A 20,219-nucleotide genomic window follows, 5' to 3' on the forward strand; every position below is an offset into this window, starting at 1 on the left:
ACGATAGGAGATAAGCTCCGGCGCGGATCGCGTCGACGCGTAAAGTGGCTGGCCCCACAGCGCATCGCGGTTGGTTTTTGTATGTAACTGTTTACTCTACCACTATGCCTTGAAATTGCATATTGCATATATATATGTATGTATATTTTACAGAGGGATATTTGATCTAGAATTACAATGTCAAGTAGAGAGGCTCATTCCTTCGGTTCTTCTTCCCATCCCGGAGCAGTCAGCCCACGCTCGCGGAATTCCTCGTCGCTGACAATCTGCACGATCTTGAACTTCCACTTGCCCAGCTTCAGCATCAGCAAGTTACCCTCAATGATGTAGTCCTCGGTCTTCTCCGCGAACCAGGTCTTGATGGGAGTGAAAGAGAGGTCATCCGACATGGGCCCGCTATCGCCGGGACGGCTGCCAACCGAGGCACCGTTGTTCACGATGACCCGGTGGCCCTCGCTCTTGGAGGAAACAAGCCCTGCTGACCACAAGACCTTGTTGAATGATTGGCCATAGACGAGGGAGCGTGGAAGGGTCACATTAACCCCGGGCATGTTGGCAAAGTTTGTCTGGGGCGCATATGGGTTCCCAGACTGAGGCGTGATGAACCCAGCCGTGGGAGACTGGGCGTGGCTAGCGGGAGGACTGGATGACCGACGGAGTGGCGTAGGTTCGGCGTTCGATGATCGCGGCCGGAACAGCTGGCGGTGCTGGAGCGCGACGGCATCCGCCTCGTCTTTGCCATGGATGAGCTCCACGAACTCAAATGCCAGCGCATGTTGAGCAACTCGCTTCGAGGGGTCTTTGTTCTGCTCCTCCATGATCGTGGCGATCTCGGGCAAAGGCAAGAAAGTGAATAGCTTCAGGTAGCGCTCGACGGTATCATCAGGCGTGCGGACGAAGAACTAGTCAGATAGGGATTAGTATCTTGTTTCGTGATCCACTATCAGCGAGATAGATCAACTTACCTGGTAAAGTTCAAATGTCGAAGTCAAGTCCTTGTCGAGCCAAATAGCATTGCCGGCAGACTTGCCAAACTTCTCGCCCGATGGTGCTGTCAATAACGGGGTGGTGAAGCCAATCGGCCTGTCGATCTCCGATTCCAAGGGGTTCCGGACCTGCTCGTTGGCAGTATTTTGGCTGATCGACTTGACGGCATCCATACCAAACAGGATGTTTCCATATTGATCGGAACCTCCCACTTGCACCTGAACACCCCTCTGGAACAGCGTCCACCAATCCCACGCTTGCAGCAGCGGGTAAGAGAACTCAGCAAACGACATGCCATCTCCGGTGTTTAATCGGCTCTTGACACTAGCGAAGCACAGTCAGCAATGCCATTCATAAACGGCGCCAGACCCAACCAAAGACTCACGTATCTCTGCCGAGCATCGGACCAACTCTCATATATACTCCCAGATCGCGCAGGATTTCCAGGAAAGGCATCGAGTTCCACCAGGTATTATTGTTTGTCAGGGCGCGCTTCCAGATCGGCTGTCGTTCGTACCCGTGTCTTCGGCCGTACTGCTCAATGCTCGTACCCAGCTTCTTCAGCTGCATATGCATGCTTGCCATATTTGCTTTCCGAATCGACGAATGCACTTGTTCCCGACCCTTTAACCGCCCTGTAGGATCGCCGACTCGAGACGTAGCACCACCGAGCTGGATAGGTCAGCGAAGATCCGCCAAAGACCAGAAGAAAGACAAGTCCCAGAGGAACTCACCAAAAATGTCACCGGTAGGCCCCAGACGTATCCCCAAGCCAACACCATAAAGGGAAGCATATGTCCAACGTGCATGGAGGGCGCAGTCGGGTCGATTCCAACGTACATCCCAACTCTCTTCTCCGTGAAGACCTTATCCAGCAATTCGCGTTCCCTACAGAAGATAGAGTGGTCAATATTATATTATAGGAAGAAACAGAAGGACAAAGAAAAAGGATAGGTGGTTGAAGCCGTACCCAACGACATCATGAATCAGACCCCGTTCCTCGAGATGCGCCGTGAAGCTCTTCCTCTTCCCGGCCTTTATTTCCTCGGCGAATCCAGCCCATTCCTTCTCCGCGTCCTTCATGCGTCGGATATACTGCTGCGTAATGCATCGCTGCTGCTGGGAATTTGCCCCGATGCGCGGAAGAGGCAATGTTGGTCGTCCCGGCGTGGTTCGCGCGAAGCTACTCGCTGTGCATAGTCGAGAATTGCGATATGTCGCTGCAGGGAGCAGCGCCGACCGAGGCCGCATTGGAATAGAAGTCTATTCAAACAAGAAAAGACTTGCGAAATGCTTGCGAATGGACTGCAATTCAAAAGATCGAAGATCGAAGATCTCCAAGAGCTCCGGCATTATTTTCGATAAGCCCGGAACATCGATGATGCGGTGCTCACTGTAAACTGCCGTCTTCTCGACACATGCTGCGATGCTTCATGAAATGCTTAATGGTTCAATTATTGCTCCTTTTTTAAGAATTCTCCTCATTGCTTCAATTCAATATATTACCGGATGCCGAAATCATTAACTCATCAATTTCTCTAGACCGGCCGTCGACAGTGAGTATCTATATATCGTGCCAGCAACACATTAACCCACATAAACCTGGACAAACACCTCGTTGCTCCAACCACTGTCCAGTTTCATGGCCTTCCAAGCCGACAGAACATCAATAGCCAACACATTGCCATTGTCACCACCCTCCTTCCAAACCGTCTTGCGCGGCACCGGCTGCCCGAGGATCATGACCATGAAGTTGTGCGCAATGCTGCGATCCTGCAGATCCGAGAAGTAAATGCCCAGGGTACCAAGCGCCTTCAAACTAATATCAAAGCGCAAGCGGCCGTTCTCCACAACAAAGATCTCTGAAGTCACCAAGGCCGCCGCGCCGGTCATCTTTCCAAGAAGACCCAGGACAGCGACATGGGTCAAGCTGTCCCCGGACGGATTGCACCCGTGACTACCCTTGAGAGTGAATGACCGGGTCGGGTACGCAGTGAGAATCTCCCATCCCTTTTGTGGTAGAACCACCGAGACGAGCGAGTCCTGGGCGAGCGGCCGCATACGTCCACTGATCTTGCCTGTGGTGTGCGCGCGTACGACATACTGTCCATCAGAACTCTCGTATATGCCAGGGAAATCTATTAGCGAGACCATGCATGAAGCTTCGCCGGAGTGGATGTTGAACAGCCCCAGGATTCCGCTGCCCGTCTTGGCCCAGCCCGTGTAGCTGCCCACGCGAACTACATGACCCTCGTTGTAGTCGTGATATACGTCAATGGTGCGGCCGATGACACTGGGCCTCAGGATCACTGTGCTGCCACGCACTGTCGGGGCTGTCATCTCGTTCAGGATCTTTAGGTCGTGTTTCCCTGGCTCGTCGGTGATATACACCGGCCCTCCCGACACGCACCGGGCGGCAGCGTGGAAGGATGCGTACGGGTGGCTGGTCTGGAACATATCCCAGTCGGGCAGCACATTTAGAAAGCGGGTGAGTAGGGCATTGTGGGCATTGCAGAAAACATGCCACGGGTGGGACGCCGGGATTTCGGGGAAGAAGTCGTCCGAATTTCGGAGTGGAAGCGTTGGCTTGTTGGTGGGTATTTGCGAGTGGAAGATGATCTGAGGGATCAGCGACATGCAGGAGATCGCCCGAGTGCTGAAATGCTTGAGTGATGAGATGGACCATGCATCTTGGTAAGAGGTCATGAACCTCTTGCGGTCCTCAGGGTCTTCAAGAAGGTCAATGAAACACTGCGCGTCTGTCTTGACCGAGTCTACACCCACCGAGGTGAGGTAGCTATAGAACTCGTCGTAGAAGCGTTGCACATCCTCCGGGTCAATGGCTAGGATCTTGCCATCGGTGATGTCGTGCGCGATGGGACCTCCGGCAGCAGGGTCCTTGATCTTCACTTCCTTGGTTTTGTATCGCTGTGCGAGGTCACTGTCGGGTCCAATGCCCCCCCAATACCCCAAGAGGGCATGCCAGACTGCGACATGCTCGATATTGGGATGGGCTCGACGAATCGCTTGCACAGTCTGCTTCAAACCTCGCGGGAAGCCCGTAGGATTTGCCTCGAACTGCTGCCAACGCCGCTTGAACTGAGATTCTCCCTCGTTGTCTACGCTCTGCCAATTGTCGTCAATGGTGAGATTGACGATGTTGATTCCATGGTCTTTCAATGCACCCAGCGCATTCAATATCTTATCTTCCGTCAGGTCCTGCCCCAGTCCATTCCATGTGCAGTACGTCAGGCCGTCGAACCACTCGGTTAGCCACTGCATTTTGGGATCTTTCTCTACGACGACCATGTCATCTCCAGGAGGAGACGCGGGAGGCGGCTCGTCCAGCGTAGTGTCTGTGGTCTGAGTCTGAGCAAATGGCTTCACGACTTTCCGTGCTTCGTAGATTAGCGCAGACAGCGCAATTTCAAATTCCTCAGCCGCAGCGACCAGGACATGAAATTTGGAGGTTTCGGTGTTCTCGCTCCTCGCCTTGATCATGACCTCGCCATTCTCACCAGACTGAAAGACCGTCAAGACGTCGTTGACTCCCGAGACCGCCAACAGCACCAGATGCACTCCATCTTTTCGAAGAAACGAGCACAAAAGCGCATCTTCCGTCAGTCGGAACTTGTCCTTGCCATGCCTCGGTCCCAGCCAGGGACTCCACACGCGCACTAATGAGAAGTATTTCACCATCGAGGACGGCGTGCCGAGCGCCAGACTCTTGAACCCAGAGGACCCCTCTTTGGCGGGATCGGCATCTCCAGAAAGAGCCCAGAGAACAGACCCAGGAGCCTCGCTTGCTCTTGATTCAGTTTGGACCTCAGACGTGAGACTGTCGATATACTTCCCCAGTTCTTCAGTAGGGTTTGACGTAGAAGATTCCGTAAAGAATTCCGTCGAGGGAGCTTTATCGAACCCCGAGTTCCGCGGACTAAACACAAGCTCGCCATCGCTGACTGGATGCTTCTGGTTTGCCCATTGCCATTCAGTGTTGGGGCTGGTTCGGAACCGCACGGTGAATTGCGCATGCCCCCCTGCGGCGGGGAGCACGATTTCATCCGAGAAGACGTAGCGGTGGTAGCTGTACTCAGTCTCGTTTCCGCTCAGCAACGGTGCACATGATGGATCGCATTTGCGTAATGGCAGGGCTCCCCATCCTGATGCTGTGATGTTGTGCCAGATTTGCGCTTCCCAGGATTGCGCGGGGAATGAACTGCTGGACTCGATGACAACCGTGAAGCGCAGCTATGGATATACGTTAGCTTGCCAGGAAAACACATATACAAAAAAGTAACAGTAAATATAATATATGGGATAACCAAAATATATACACTTGCTATAAGGGGAAAAACTCACTGCATCATCTTTCTCGGACCGCAATGCCTTCTGTACCCTCTGCAGACATGTCACTTGCCCCAGAGGCGGGTAGCAGGTCACTCGCGCGAATAGAGTCATCTGTGCCGGGCGGACGAATGTTGTCTGCGAGGGGCGAGGGCGATGGCCGGGTCCCAGAATGGGGAGGGTCGACGGCGTATTTCTAGTGTTGACCTGCATATGGAGGGGCAAACGCCTATCTAGTCTGGTGAAGCAGGGATTGGGGAGATTTAGCCGGACAGCTTGGCGGTAAACAATCGACCAGACAGCTATTTACTGTACAGACTGGGGTGAGGTGGTAACGTATGTGGAGTAGAAGGAGAGCTGGGGGAAGGTGGCTGGTTCTTTTGCCTGGTGATGATGCATGATGAAAGTGGCGGGGAGCTGTTCACCTCGGGCCAGCTATCGCGTTGAAGTAGCTTAAGAGAGAGCGGGCTCATGATTTTTATTTCTAGCATCTAAACCAGACAGATTCAATCTTGAGAATAAGCACAATACAAGATATATTGGGGTTGAATTGTTTGAATTGCAACTTGCAACTATCTCAAGCTGCCATAGTATATACTCGGACTAATCCCCGCGTCCAACACGGAAATAGGTTCTCCGGTATCTATGTCCTAAGCAAATAGAATCTGCTCGAGTCTAGTCGATTTTGACCGTCAATTTTCCAAAATGCTTTTGGGCCCACTGTACATCTCGTTAGTATATCCATGAACAAGCCCTGGAGAGTATAAGCCCACTCACCATATAGTCATAGGCATCCCGGGTTTGGTCCAAGCGGAACACCTTTTCATCGACCACCGGGTGGATATTGTTGGCCTCGATAGCGCGAACCATATCCTTCATCAACGCCTTACTCCCCACATAGACACCCCGCACTGTGCAGATGTGGCTCAGCGTGTCCAGGACACTAGGTTGGCCCTTAGGGTCGACACCGCCGAGGAATCCAATGATACTAATGATGCCCTCGAACTTGATGCACTTGAAACTCTGCTGGAGCGTGCCTGTCCCACCAACCTCGACCACATAATCCACGCCGACCCCACCGGGAGTCAACTGGCGCGCCGACTCGCCCCAGTTCGCGTCGATCTTGTAGTTGAGGACGTGGTCGGCGCCGAGCTTCTTGAGCTTGTCGGCCTTGGCTGCCGAAGAGGTCGTGGCAATGACAGTCGCGCCAGCTGCTTTGGCAAACTATATAACGAAACAAGAGTCAGCCAGAGGCAACAAAACACTTCAAAGCACACACTACGGTGCTAATAACATACCTGCAGAGCAAAAATGCTCACACCTCCCGTTCCCTGCACCAGCACAATCTGGCCGGGTCGCAGAGGCTTGAGACCATACAGGGCGTTCCAACTCGTGAGGGCCGCACAGGAGAGGGTGCTATTCTCAAGAGCATTGAGGTTTTTCGGGGCCTTGACCAGACCTTGTTGGTCGAACACGGCGTATTCCCGCAGAGTGCCGTCAATGGCACCACCGAGACCAGTCCCCGCAGCCTGGAAATCAATGTCGCCATACTGGTGGCCTTGGTTGAAGAGGGTCGCAACCTGATCGCCCTTCTGGAACTCGGTGACCTTGGATCCCACATCGACAACCTCGCCGGCACCGTCGGAACCGGGCACCACGGGGGACCTGACCGCAAATGGGTACATACCCTGGTAAAAACACTCATAGTTAGTTTCTACTGAAAGAAAAAAGAAGAAACAAAAAAAAAAGAACACAACACAACACAACACAACATAAATCACATATGCATTGCGTATCATACCTTCGGAATGATCAAGTCGCGATAGTTCAGCGACACGGCCTGCAGCTTCACCAGCACCTCGTTCTCACCGACCTTCGGCACCGGCGCATCCTGATAGACGAGTCCGTCGAAGCCGTTCTCTGTGTCCTGCACCACCCATTGCTTCATGCTCGTTGGAGCCATCGTGAAATCGGTGCTATGTGCAAACAAAGTCAAGATTGTATGAAGATCAAATCGACATCAATTGAACGCGGGGCTGGGGGGGAGCAGTGTATATAACGTTTTGTCAGCCTTGACGTATGCGAAATGATGTCGACTCCACCCTCATGACGGCACGATTAATAAGAGCCAAACACTTGAACGTCTGGACGAATGAGACTCTGCGATCAGATCATATTTGGGTGTTGCTGATAAATCCGGGATTTGGTCCACGGGTCCTCGAGGGCCAGCTATAGGCATTGAAGGAGAGTAGATGCCACCAGATCACCGTGGAGTGGATTGCACTCGGCTGCATTATCTCGAGGCAATATATATATTTATGGCCCGAGTAACAAATCGTTCAATCTGAATCGCAAATGTGTCAGTTCAATCAAAAGCATTGTTCTCAAGAACACCCTGGCCAAGGCGGGATGAAGCGAAAGCTACCGGCATTGTTATTTAGAGCTCTGCTCCACTGAGGGGCTGACGGATGGTGCAATTCGAAGCTTCGATCACCTCTTCCTATCCAGTGAACGCAATAAAACACAAACCCAGGAATCACGCGAGATCAACACGCGTATGTCGACCCCTGGAAGAGCTAGTGGAGGAGGGGAGGGGTAGATGAGATCCATGCTCAGCAATGTATTGAAATAGCGGGGATGCCGCGAAGACACCAAGACACCTTTTGTCTTCTTGGGATTATAACCCTACAATTCCAACTCAATTGTCTATCATGTCTCTTGGTCGCACCTTTAAGCTCAACTCGGGGCACGAGATCCCCGCCGTTGGTCTCGGAACTTGGGTAGGATTTATCTTCCCTAGTGAATAGTCTTGAGATATAAGCCTGGACTAATAATGTGTCTGTATACAACAGCTCTCCAAGCCTCATGAGGTCGAGAATGCAGTCGAGGTGGCCCTGCGCAAGGGCTACCGACACATCGACGCCGCCGCGTGTTATCTGAACGAGAACGAAGTCGGGCAAGGCTGGAAGAAGTCCGGTGTGCCGCGCGAGCAGATCTTTGTGAGTGGCCCGTACACACCACGGTTATAAGAAAGAAAAGAAAGAGTCCATGTTGAACCAAGCGATATAGATCACTAGCAAGCTGTGGAACACCCACCACCACCCAGACCACGTCGAAGAAGCACTCAACAAGACCCTGAAAGACCTCCAGACCGATTACTTGGACTTGTATCTGGTATGTCCACTGAATCCAGTTTCATCACGACATAATTTGTTTCTCGGCTCACTCGCATAGATCCACTGGCCCGTCGCTTTTGCCCACACCAACGACACCCTCACCCCGATCGATCCGACGACGAAGCGATTCCGCATTGCCGATGTCCCGGTCGCCGACACCTGGGTCGTTCTGGAGAAACTTGTCCAGGCGGGCAAGATCCGAAGTATCGGCATCAGCAACTTCACCATCGAGGCCACGCGCGACTTGCTCAAGACGGCCAAGATCCCGCCTGCTGCCAACCAGATCGAGGCGCATCCATACCTGCTCCAGCCGGGACTTTTTAGCTACCTGAAGGAACACGTATGAGTTTTCCATATGGCCTTTATGAGAGAGTCAAAAAAAAAGGAAGAAAAAAAAGTCTTTTGCTAACTGGATGTCTCTAGAATATCCTCCCGGTGGCTTATAGTCCGCTCGGCAATAATATCTATGAGCTGCCACGGTATGGAAATGCAACCCTCATGGTTGAAATCCCTTTCTCCGTTGAATAGCTTGCTAATCAGACCCAACAGCGTCGTCGATGACCCGATAGTCCGCGAAATTGCCCAGAAGCTGGACAAAGACCCCGCGGCTCTGCTGATCTCGTGGGCTGTCCAGCGCGGCTCGTCAGTACTTCCGAAGAGTGTGACGCCGTCGCGCATTGAAAGCAACTTCCAAGGTAAATACAAAATCCCAAATAGTAAGGGGGCTCACTTCTAATATTTCTATTCAGACTTTGTTATCCCCGACGCCGAGTTCGAGGCTCTCAACAAGCTGGACAAGAATACGCGGTACAACTACCCCTTCCGCTGGGGCATTGATGTCTTTGGGGAATTGGGTGCTGAAGAAGCCGAGAGACGTGCTGAGGAACACGCTGCGAAGCTGAGAGAGAGTGCGTGATTGCGGAATGCTCCTGTTCTGTACCTCGGTCTAGTTCCGTGGGAGATGATTCCAGAAGTATGCGTAGCTCGCCATATACTGTAGATCAAGGCAATATATCCATGTAGCCCTGCTTGATGAACGCACATAAAACAATATTGGGAATGTAGATGTAGAATATAATGCAAGTGAATAAGGTATGGCGGCGAATAGACAACCGCGTGCCTGTCGTCGCGGTGATGCGCGGGGACACGCTCCGACACACTTTGGCAACGCCAACTTCATTCTTCTGTTGACAGCCATTCACGACGGATGCATTGAATTGATCATTCGTAATCACATCCGAGATTTTATTCTGATATTTGCAATTGCATTGAATCCATTCGAATCCAGCAGAATGCCACCATCCACCAAAGAAGGCCGAGTGATCAAGCCCAAAACCACACAGACAGGTCGACGCGTACAATCGCACAACAAAAGTGAGCCAGGCCGTATTCATAGATTCCACAAGCCCTCTGACCATACAAATATTCAATCTACTACCGGATATCTCCCATTCCACTCAATTCTCCAATTCCCCATTCCCCCATCCGACGCGTTCTAACGTACTTCTACAGATCTCCCGCTGGTCGAGCGGACCAACGCACTACTCATTCATGAGTTCATTTCGCACTACGTGACTCCACTGGTAGCTGCTGAGACACAACAACTACCAGCAGATGTGACCAAGGATCAGACAGGTCCGGTCGCAGGCCAGTCCAAGCAGGATGCGTCTCCCGCAGCGCCGCTGGACGTGTACTCGGCGGCATCCATCTCCAACACAGATCTCGAGGCGTGTCTCGACCTGATTGAGCTGACGTCGGGAGAGGCCTACTCGGCATCCAGTATGGGCTGGTCGCGCACCAAGAAGCGGAAGGAGATGAAGTTGCCGGATATGAAATATTTGATTGTGCGGGAAGACCCAAAGACCAGCAACAATGACAACAATGACAACAATGACAACAGTAACATAAACAAAAACAACAAGAATGAGGATAGGTCGCATCTTCCCACAGAAGAAGGAGGAGAAGAGCAACGCGATGTTCCACCCGACGACCTGGTTCCACAACCCGCCCCTGCACCGGTCCTGGGCTTCCTTTCGTTTATGGTCACCTACGAGGACAGCAAAGAAGTGGTCTATTGCTACGAGATCCACCTGTCGCCGACGGCGCGCGGGTGGGGCATCGGGAAGATGCTGATGGGTCGGATGGAGGAGATCGGGCGGCTGGTCGGCTTGGAGAAGGCGATGCTGACGGTGTTCAAGTCGAATGAGTCGGCCCGGCGGTTCTACGAGCGGGTCGGGTATGAGATTGATGAGTACTCGCCGCGGCCGCGCAAGTTGAGGAATGGGACTATCAAGGACGTGGACTATTTGATCTTGTCGAAGAAATTGAAGTGATGGAATGAACAAATGAACAAATGAAGGGAAATATGAGGGGAAATGGGTTGGTTTTGAGATACACACTCGTATCTATGCAATTATGAAAATCAATGCAATACTACGCTGCAGTCAAATATACATCACACTTGTTTTACCTCCACTCCTTGGGCTTCGGGGTGTGCCTGCTCCCACTCGTCCCTCAGCGCCGCAAAGATGCTGTCGGCTAGCAAGATAGACAGGCCCAGACTCCAGACCAGAGTGATGGCATAAAAGAAGTTGGCGTTGCCAGATCCCGCATAGATCCACAGGTGATAGAAGGCAGGGCCCAGCAAAGTCGAGTATAGGAGCACAGAGATGGCGACAAATGTATACCGCATCACTGTCTATGATTAGAAGCAGCCTATTGTGAAGATAGAAGAAGACTCACATGGGAAAAGATGCCGATACAACGGCAGCAGTGCAAAAAACAGAGAAGCATCGGAAATGCTAGGATACGGTTTGAAAATTGCAAACACCCCCAGGAGCGAGGTAATGATGAACAGCGGTTGCCGTCGTAGCCGCACGGTCATGCCCCCGACATAGCTGGCCAGGTGCAGCCAGAAGACCCCGAGGAAGAACTCTCGAAAGGAGTCGAACATCTCGATGAAAAAGTACCACCAAAGACCCACATTCGGGGTCAGGTCAGGAACCAGGAGATGGAAGCCATAGGTTGCAGACATAAACTCCCAGAAATTGCCAGTGATCAGATATGACAGGCCGAGTAGGCCAGACACACTAGCTAGAAGAATGGCCCCTTGCTGTGCCACGAACACTGCAACATTGGGCAACGGGTTCTGCGTCCGCTGGTCATAACAGAGGAGGATCAATGGAATGAAGAGCAATGCCGGGTAGAGAGACAGATAGGATGCAAAGCCGAGAGCCAGCATTGCGTTCACATTGTTCCCACCAACAGCATTTGACACCGCGAAAAGAATCCCCGATGTAGTAAACACACTCGTTGACCGGGCCAAGCATGTTGCAATAGTAAAAGGGTTAAACAGGAACCTATACCTGATTAGCAGTGGGTCTCATTTATTTCGAAAGTCAGCTTCAAACCATACCAAGCGGCAACCGAGACCCCATCCCACCGAATATGCTTCCGAACAGCAGAGTGTAGTTTTCCTTGAATAGATTGACCCGACTCGGAGATGGTGCTCAAGGCATGCGCGTTGACCAGATCAACCAGGAAATAGAAGATGGCCGTGGGGAGAGGCGAGCTCCTCACATCGGGGAGTAGGGCGAAGAGCGGTAATAGGAGGGGTGCCTATGAGACCGGTGTCAATTGAGTGGTCCAAATCTAAGTAATGAAGTCCACTGACCTGGTGGAAAACACCGCCATCATAGGGCGAAACATTCCGAGTGTACAGAAACAAGCCCTCTTGTACTGCGATAATATTAGCTGCGTCAATCCCACTGCCAATTGGCAGCTCACGTACATCGTTTGAAGCTGTTGACCGGGGTTGAGACCTCGACTCGACCGGTCAGCAAGTCAGGCAATGAAGGAAAAAGACCGATGAGCAGCAGCCGCAACACAAAGGCTGCCCCGAACACAGCAACCTTGCGGCGGTCGACCGACATGACTGATGGTTGGCGAAAGGGCGGCTGTCCCTTGGCGGGAGACACTCCGTACACTCCGCCCTGACGCACGGACCAACCGGGTGTCCAGCGAAAAAAAAAGTTATCGAGGAATTTTTTCTTCTTTTCTTATCAGCAGACAACACTCCCCGTTTCCACCATGGCCAAAATCAAGAAGAAGGGTTTGTCTTGAAGCGCTTGTCTTAATTGATTCTGGCTGACAAGATTGCAGGCACCTCTGGCCAGGCCAAAAACTATATCACTCGAACGCAGGCCGTGCGCAAACTGCAGATTTCTCTGCCGGATTTCCGTCGCCTGTGCATTTTCAAGGGTAATAATGCCTCGGTTTAGTTTGGATTGGAATCTTGAAGCTGACAGGAATTGCGATTTTAGGGATTTACCCTCGTGAGCCCCGTAACAAGAAGAAGGCGTCCAAGACCTCGACTCCCAACACTACCTTCTACTACACCAAGGATATCCAGTACTTGCTGCATGAGCCGTTGCTGAACAAGTTCCGTGACCAGAAGGCCCTTGCGAAGAAGATTGCTCGCTCGCTGGGTCGTGGTGAAGTCAGCGACGCTTCGCGCTTGGAGAAGAACCATGCTCCGAAACTTACCTTGGACCATGTGATCAAAGAACGCTACCCGACCTTCGTTGATGCCCTCCGCGATCTGGATGATGCGCTTTCTCTTCTGTTCCTGTTTGCCACGCTTCCCTCCACCAACCATGTGCCTCCCAAGACCATTGCGCTCTGCCAGCGCCTCTGCCACGAGTTTCAGCACTACTTGATCGTCACCAATTCGCTGCGCAAATCCTTCCTCTCGATCAAGGGTATCTACTACCAGGCTACCATCCAGGGACAAGATATAATGTGGCTGGTGCCGTACCGGTTCGTGCAGCGGGTCAACGGTGATGTCGACTACCGCATTATGGCCACTTTCGTGGACTTCTACACGACTCTGCTAGGCTTTGTCAACTTCAGACTGTACTCGACCATCGGACTGCGATACCCTCCCAAGTTTGACACTCGGAGCGACGAGAACGGTGCCGAGTTGGCTGCTTTCACTCTCGAAGGTCGTGCCGTTGGCGAGACACCCAAGGCTCTCGAGGCGAGCAAGCTCCAGACAAATGGATCGAGCAAGGAGATTTCGCGGGAGGTCCAGGACAAGGTGGACAAGGTGATCAAGACCGCTGGTTTGAACCAGACCAAGGATGAGCAGACTGCCGAGACTACCGAGGAATCGACTGATGCGATCGATCGCTTTGAACCCGCAGCCCCCGAGGCCGATACGCTTCCCCAACCCGACATGAGCGGTAATGAGGCCGGTTCTCTCTTTGCCCCATTCACCTTCTACGTTTCCCGAGAAGCTCCCAAGGCTCCCCTCGAGTTCATTCTGCGCTCTTTCGGTTGCAAGCGGATCGGCTGGGATGCCGTTCTGGGCGATGGAGCATTCACGCACGACGAGACCGACTCCCGGATCACCCACCAAATTGTCGACCGGCCCCAGCTCCCCGAATCTTCTCTTCCCGCTATCCCCGCAGCCAAAGACGACGGTGCTGCTCCGAAGGTTAAGCCCGGTACCCGTATTCCTGGGCGGACGTATGTCCAGCCGCAGTGGATTTGGGATTGCGTCAATGAGGGAAAGCTTCTCCGCGCTGACCTCTACGCACCCGGTGCCACTCTTCCGCCTCACTTGAGTCCTTGGGTCAAACCCACTCGCGGTGGCTATGACCCGCGGGCCACTCTGGCCGAGCAAGAGGAGGAGGGTGAGGCTGAGGAGGCTGCCGAGGGGGGCGACAGTGACGAGGAGATGGAAGACGAAGCTCCGGAGGCTCAAAAGGCCGTTGATGCTTCTGACAAGTCCGAGGACGAGTCGGTTGATGGAGGTATGGATGTTGCCGGAACTGACGATGATGAAAGTGATAGCGAGGACGAGGACGAGGATGAAGAGAAGGACTTCAACGGATTGGAGGAGAACGAGGCCACATCCGAGTCGGAAGATGAGGACGAGGCCGCTCGCACGCAGCACCAGAAGGAGCTCGAAGCTGAGGCCGCCGGTCTGCCATTCTCGTCTAGCGGAGCAACCGATGAGGCATCGAAGAAGAAGTCTTCTCAGTCCAAGAAGCTCGCCGCTAAGAAGCGCAAGGAGGATGAGGAGCTCGAGCGACAAAAGATGATGATGAGCCGGAAGAAGCGCAAGCTGTTGGAGAAGATGATGTACTCGAACAAAAAGCAGTCGGACGAGGCTGCCAAGCTCCGCTCAAAGCGGCGCAAGCTCGAGAAGGGTGCGCAGGAGTAAAATGACGGGAGCTTCATGGCATGTTCAATAAGTGCTTTTCTCGGGCGTTTGCGGTTCGGATAGTCCCCTGTATATGCGCCTTCAAAATTTGTTCCCAAAAATAATTGTTTGCATGGATAGAGAACTTTCATATTGATCATTTCTTTCATGTTACTTCTATACCTTATTCTCTAAGTAGTCGGTAGTAGATGCTTGTACAATCTACCTTGGCCACCGGGTCTGTATATCAGTCACGTGTTCGATCCACCTCATCCATTTGAATTTTTGACAGCTTCATCGTTTTATAACAATCCAGACGCGAGCCAGGAAAAGCTGATTCCACTGGGGAACAGACACTGAAAAACCAGACAAATGCCTTGTCATTCCGTGTAACTCGATTTGCGTCGTTTTCATTGCAAGACAGCATCGATGTGACATAGGCGCACTTGTCTCAACGTGCCTCGAGACTGACGCGGCCCAAAGGCATGTCTTCGTATTTTGAAGACCAGATTCCTTCATCATCTCAGTTTCTGCCCCCGCAGTCTGCACAGCCCCGACAATCATTGTTTGGGGGTCCCAGCAGCGATGTTGGTCCGTTGCCATCTTCCCGGCTAGAGCCACCACCAAGTTCAATATTTGGTGGTCCTAGCAGCCAGGATGTTACAGCAGAGCCTCTTTTCGATGCAGAGCCCATGTCCGAGGATGAAGGCGACGAAGATGACGAGGATGATGTGGATGTGATCATGCGCGAAAGGCCCTTGGCGCTTGACTACGGCTCGGAAGGAGAAAGCTTCCAGGGCAGCGACAAATCTGTGAACGAAACAGACCCCGCTGAACAGTCTGAAGACCAATCCAAACAGCTGCCACCTCCACCTGCCAGACCGCTGCGTCCGCGGACCTACGTGCTAGACCGAGGCCTTGACCTGCCATCAGGGGTTAACCGTCCGAATCGATGGACTGGTTCTTCATCTACATATCACCGCGTGACCGCGGATGATCGAGGAGCTTACAATGCGATATTGACTAATCGTGCGAGGGACCTTACGGCTCATCTCTACAATGCCCATGTGATTCGCCAGCGGGCGCGGCAGAATTCCCAAGGTCTCGGCGAAGTCAACGGGCAGGGGCAGATGCCCAGGCTTTCTAAGGGATGGGCAGCGTGGCCCATGCCTGCTGTGCGGGTGCCCCGGGTCGAAGAAGCTGGTCGCACGGCGCTCGAGGACCCAGAGACATTGCGGATGCCATCTGATCTTCGCCCAAGCGCAGAATTGGAAGAGCAGCTCATTGCGCGCATGCTGAAGGTTTCCAAAGAACGATTTGCGGCACGAGAGTGGGATCTGGACGAAGTGAGGAGCAGCCAGGTGAAAAAGACGAACAATGCGGATAAGATGGTTGATGAAAAAACCAAAGACGACACGTTGGACCTTGTTGATGAAACACCGCTTCGACCCGTAATTCAAACTGACGATGACATATCCCGACCTCAACTACGACCCCTTGCCCGGAACGTCATCTCTGAGTTGGACCGTCTGCTGGTAGCACTGCATCGTTCGATGAAGGGTCGGGTGTTTGAATACGACGGCAGCGAATCTGCCAGCGATACAGATGGTACAAGGTCCCTCTCTCGATCAAGCCTCAACAGTGCCAGTCGAAGTCGCTCGCGTGGCCGAAAGCGCGTTCGCCGACACTCTCGTCACAAACCCACCTCGAGTCGCCGCTCGCGCAGCGTGCGCATGTCGTCCGCAGCAGACACTCAGGATGAGAGTCTACCAAATGCATCTCAGTCCCGTGGCCGATCCCAAACCTCCCGAGGGAAGCATGACAACATCAAGTCAAAGCTTGCCCTCCGTGACTGGAGCGAGGCAATGGGCCTGGCCTCGATGATGGACCTGCCTGTAGGCGCGGTCCAGCGAGCCTCGAAGCGCTGCGCCGACCTCTTCGGCCAGGATATGACATTCCGCACATTCCCCGAGGGCCAGATCGAGCGAGTGCCCGGTCCCGGATATACCAAATATACTGCGCCCTCCGCCGACCTTCGCGCCTGGGAGTTTTTTTACGTCGAGAATGAGGGTGAGAATGAGAGCGAGACTGAAGTTGCGCCGTCGAGCCAACCCCCCAAAATCCTGCGTCGCGTCGGCTCCAAGTCTCGCCAGAAACCTCAGTCTCGTCGGCCTCGCTCGCATCCACCACCTCCAGAAGTGCTGGTGACCCAAGCGTCTCCCGATAGCGGACCCACTAAACAGACTGAGCCCGCGCCATCGGGCAGAGGAAAAGGCCCGCATCGCAAACTAGACATCGTGTGTCCTATCAAGTCGTGTTATCGACATACGCAGGGGTTCTCACGGCGGTGGAATCTCAATCTACATCTCAAACGAGTTCACCCGGGATACACTCCACGGAAAACTTCTAACGAGCGATCCCGTAGCGAGCCTGCCACTGCCATTGAAATCGACTAGGGTTTTGTGAAGCCATGTACTATACTATAGACTCGCTTGCCATTGCTTGTTCCATAGACTTACCTCTCGTCTGTGTCACAGAGAGTTACTAAATCTTTCACAAATACTTGATAACCATCTTAGACCTCATTATTCTCCATGAGTACAACATCGGGTATGACTTCCTCTAAGGTCTGTAAATTGAAGCTCTGGCTTGTATTACCAATACGCTATCTCGGACTCGGAGAACATTCACAGATTTCCATTGGTTGAGAATCCCGACCAACTTCAACCAGATATCTGTGAGTGGTGGGAGCCTCCGAGTATTGTAATCTATAACACATCTATACACCACTATCAACATGGCCCAACACACGCTTCGAATGGCATCTCAATGCTCGCAAAAGAAAGAATATCACAGTGTTGAATATTCTGAAAGCACAAATTTCCTTCAAAACTAAATATCCAATCGAGGTTTCCAGGGCACAATACCGGGGAAGTACACTCCGCAACGGGCAGAGGAATCCCTCCCCAGATGACATCAACCTGGCAGCGTGCCGATCCCCATAGCATCCAGCTTCCCTTCCGAGCTCAGCACTTCCCCACGCCCTTTTCTTGATTTCATTATCAATCGGAACGAACTCCGGCCTCGGTGTTTTCGGGCCCAAAGAGCAATCACCATCGAGTATCCTGAAAAGGTCTAATTTCTCTTTCTTCACCGGCCAGTCCCGACCAAGGCAGCTTTCAGCTTTAAAAGCCGTCTCCAACTGCTCCCCGCACTCGCATCTTTGCCCGGTCTTCTTTGCTTTGCTACTTTTTGGGTGTTGTTTTCCTTTCTGGGTTGTATTATTATTAGACCGATTCTTCCTCCCCGCTCGTCCGAGAGTCTTGCTTCTCGTCATGGAACGGATTGTCCGCCCTGTCGCTCGCCAATTGCTCAGATCTCGTCCTCGATATCCCTTCGCTGTTCCGCCGACTGTTTATGCAAAGAGACTCTACACCATGGGACACAGTGCGCCGCAGGTATGTCAATCTCTCCATGCTCAGATATGTTGCATATTTCCTGCGTATACAGTGGGTTGATCCTGATTGGATTGCAGTTGAACGACAAGTCGCTCTTCATTGAGAAGTCGTATATCAATGGCGAGTGGGTTGGGGCCAAGTCCGGCCAGACCTTTGAGGTGCACGGTAACGAGGGACCTACCATTTTCAGTGTCAGTTCACATATATTGATTGTTTGTTTCTCGTGCCAGACCCGGCATCCGGCAAGCTGATCGGCACATGTCCCGAACTGGATACCGCCGACATTGAGAAAGCCATTGAGGCCGCCTCAGAAGCATTCCCCAAATTCCGAAACACACTGGCCCGCGAGCGCGCACGGATGTTGCGGCGGTGGTACCAGCTCATGATAGACAACGCAGACGACCTGGCGAAGCTGATCACATGGGAGAACGGCAAGCCGTTCGCCGACGCCAAGGGCGAGGTGAACTACGCGGCAAGCTTCTTCGAATGGTTCAGCGAAGAGGCGCCGCGCACCTACGGCGACACGATCCCGGCCTCGATAGCAGGCAACCGGGTGATGACGCTGAAGCAGCCCGTCGGCGTGTGCGGGCTCATCACGCCATGGAACTTCCCAGCGGCCATGATCACGCGCAAGATCGGGCCCGCCCTGGCGGCGGGCTGCACGGTGGTGGCCAAGTCGCCCGGGGAGACGCCGTTCACGGCGAATGCGCTGGCGGAGCTGGCGCACCGCGCCGGCATTCCGAAAGGCGTGGTGAATATTGTCACCGCGCACAAGAACACGCCGGCCGTCGGTGAGGTTATCACGACCCACCCAGAGGTGCGCAAGGTGTCGTTCACGGGTTCGACGAATGTCGGCCGGCTGCTCATGAAGCAGTCTGCGTCGACTATCAAGAAAGTCTCGTGGGAGCTGGGCGGCAACGCGCCCTTCATTGTGTTTGACGATGTCGAGGACCTGGACGCGGCGGTTGCCGGTGCCATTGCGTCCAAGTTCCGTAGCTCGGGCCAGACCTGTGTCTGTGCCAACCGCATCTACGTGCAGAAGGGGGTCTACGAGGAGTTCGCTAAGCGGTTCGCTGAGAAGGTCCGCGGATTCAAGTTGGGTGCCGGCTTCGAAGAGGGCATCACGCATGGCCCTGTCATTCACGAGCGCGCTGTCGACAAGGTCCACGAGCACGTCCAGGATGCTGCTGCCAAGGGCGCTGAGGTTGTTATTGGTGGCCAGAAGGCCTCGGCCTTGGGCCCCAACTTCTACCACCCGACCGTGCTGACCGGCATGAGCAAGGAAATGCTTCTTGCCTCGGAGGAGACTTTCGGCCCCGTGGCTGGTCTGTTCCCCTTCGAAACTGAGAAGGAGGTCGTTGACCTGGCCAACCGCGCCGAGGTTGGTCTCGCTGGGTACTTCTTCAGCGGCAATGTGCGCCGTATTTTCCGTGTCGCCGAGGCCCTGGAGGTTGGTATGGTTGGTGCCAACACGGGTCTGATCAGCGACGTTGCGTCTCCGTAAGTGATTCCCATGTAATCTTGAGTCCCTTGTGTGGCTCTTGGATCCGATACTGATTATTTTTCACAGATTCGGAGGTGTCAAGCAGAGTGGATTTGGTCGCGAGGGCAGCAAGTACGGTATTGACGAGTTTATGGTCATCAAGAGCGTGACCTTTGGCGGCATGGGGGAGCCATTGCAGGCATGAAAATCATTTTGGCAAAGGAGTCATGATTCATTATTTTCAATATATTATATCAATGCAGCCTCAATTCCCAAATTTTTGTTCTGCAGCTACCCATCGAGTAGGCGGGGGGGGGGGGTAATCCAAGACGCAGATGAGCCAGGGCTCCTATCGGTTGTTGCTGCACCAAAGACCAGGCTGTAGGCAGACAAACGGAACAGAAGCTCAGCAATTGGTTGTCTATCCACGATCTGTGATTCTTTCTGTGTATTGACTTTTGGCCTGACAGGCAGCAACGCCATTCTTGGCTCGACAGGTCATTGCTCAATCATCCCAGGGGAGGCTCCTTCCGATATCCAGGGATTATGAGAACTCTCTC

General features: G+C 53.1%; 9 protein-coding genes across 9 annotated transcripts; 5 read left to right on the forward strand and 4 right to left on the reverse strand.

Moving 5' to 3' along the window:
• Nucleotides 1-194: 194 nt before the first annotated feature.
• On the reverse strand, nucleotides 195-2,238 carry NUU61_005400 (tyrosine--tRNA ligase MSY1; the record flags this gene model as incomplete). Its single annotated transcript, XM_056655982.1, has 5 exons — nucleotides 195-902; nucleotides 966-1,311; nucleotides 1,373-1,659; nucleotides 1,722-1,875; nucleotides 1,958-2,238. 5 exons carry the CDS (start codon nucleotides 2,236-2,238, stop codon nucleotides 195-197), a joined length of 1,776 nt encoding a protein of 591 aa, XP_056511595.1.
• Nucleotides 2,239-2,574: 336 nt separating this feature from the next.
• On the reverse strand, nucleotides 2,575-5,547 carry NUU61_005401 (putative raffinose synthase protein Sip1; the record flags this gene model as incomplete). The annotated part of the gene is made up of 2 exons (XM_056655983.1): nucleotides 2,575-5,238; nucleotides 5,350-5,547. 2 exons carry the CDS (start codon nucleotides 5,545-5,547, stop codon nucleotides 2,575-2,577), a joined length of 2,862 nt encoding a protein of 953 aa, XP_056511596.1.
• A 462-nt stretch (nucleotides 5,548-6,009) lies between these two features.
• On the reverse strand, nucleotides 6,010-7,297 carry NUU61_005402 (zinc-dependent alcohol dehydrogenase family protein; the record flags this gene model as incomplete). The annotated part of the gene is made up of 4 exons (XM_056655984.1): nucleotides 6,010-6,054; nucleotides 6,112-6,558; nucleotides 6,633-7,022; nucleotides 7,136-7,297. The coding sequence occupies 4 exons, from the start codon at nucleotides 7,295-7,297 to the stop codon at nucleotides 6,010-6,012; spliced, it is 1,044 nt and encodes a 347-aa protein (XP_056511597.1).
• Nucleotides 7,298-7,967: 670 nt separating this feature from the next.
• Nucleotides 7,968-9,426, forward strand: NUU61_005403 (uncharacterized protein; the record flags this gene model as incomplete). The annotated part of the gene is made up of 7 exons (XM_056655985.1): nucleotides 7,968-8,114; nucleotides 8,187-8,333; nucleotides 8,404-8,508; nucleotides 8,569-8,850; nucleotides 8,934-8,989; nucleotides 9,060-9,205; nucleotides 9,260-9,426. Coding segments are annotated over 7 exons (1,050 nt in total), but the record flags the coding sequence as incomplete, so codon positions are not given.
• Nucleotides 9,427-9,802: 376 nt separating this feature from the next.
• NUU61_005404 (N-terminal L-serine N(alpha)-acetyltransferase NAT4) lies at nucleotides 9,803-10,843 on the forward strand (the record flags this gene model as incomplete). Its single annotated transcript, XM_056655986.1, has 2 exons — nucleotides 9,803-9,884; nucleotides 10,023-10,843. The coding sequence occupies 2 exons, from the start codon at nucleotides 9,803-9,805 to the stop codon at nucleotides 10,841-10,843; spliced, it is 903 nt and encodes a 300-aa protein (XP_056511599.1).
• Nucleotides 10,844-10,965: 122 nt separating this feature from the next.
• On the reverse strand, nucleotides 10,966-12,442 carry NUU61_005405 (GPI-anchored transamidase subunit GAB1; the record flags this gene model as incomplete). Its single annotated transcript, XM_056655987.1, has 5 exons — nucleotides 10,966-11,204; nucleotides 11,253-11,869; nucleotides 11,926-12,128; nucleotides 12,184-12,248; nucleotides 12,301-12,442. 5 exons carry the CDS (start codon nucleotides 12,440-12,442, stop codon nucleotides 10,966-10,968), a joined length of 1,266 nt encoding a protein of 421 aa, XP_056511600.1.
• A 157-nt stretch (nucleotides 12,443-12,599) lies between these two features.
• Nucleotides 12,600-14,739, forward strand: nop7 (mRNA-binding ribosome synthesis protein NOP7; the record flags this gene model as incomplete). Its single annotated transcript, XM_056655988.1, has 3 exons — nucleotides 12,600-12,621; nucleotides 12,672-12,770; nucleotides 12,833-14,739. The coding sequence occupies 3 exons, from the start codon at nucleotides 12,600-12,602 to the stop codon at nucleotides 14,737-14,739; spliced, it is 2,028 nt and encodes a 675-aa protein (XP_056511601.1).
• A 464-nt stretch (nucleotides 14,740-15,203) lies between these two features.
• On the forward strand, nucleotides 15,204-17,174 carry NUU61_005407 (uncharacterized protein; the record flags this gene model as incomplete). Its single annotated transcript, XM_056655989.1, has 1 exon — nucleotides 15,204-17,174. One exon carries the CDS (start codon nucleotides 15,204-15,206, stop codon nucleotides 17,172-17,174), a length of 1,971 nt encoding a protein of 656 aa, XP_056511602.1.
• Nucleotides 17,175-18,053: 879 nt separating this feature from the next.
• Nucleotides 18,054-19,864, forward strand: NUU61_005408 (NAD-dependent succinate-semialdehyde dehydrogenase; the record flags this gene model as incomplete). The annotated part of the gene is made up of 4 exons (XM_056655990.1): nucleotides 18,054-18,176; nucleotides 18,254-18,341; nucleotides 18,407-19,676; nucleotides 19,747-19,864. The coding sequence occupies 4 exons, from the start codon at nucleotides 18,054-18,056 to the stop codon at nucleotides 19,862-19,864; spliced, it is 1,599 nt and encodes a 532-aa protein (XP_056511603.1).
• Nucleotides 19,865-20,219: the final 355 nt, after the last annotated feature.

This window comes from Penicillium alfredii, assembly GCF_028826965.1.
Source record: "Penicillium alfredii strain IBT 34128 chromosome Unknown utg000007l_segment0_segment0, whole genome shotgun sequence".
NCBI lineage: Eukaryota > Fungi > Ascomycota > Eurotiomycetes > Eurotiales > Aspergillaceae > Penicillium > Penicillium alfredii.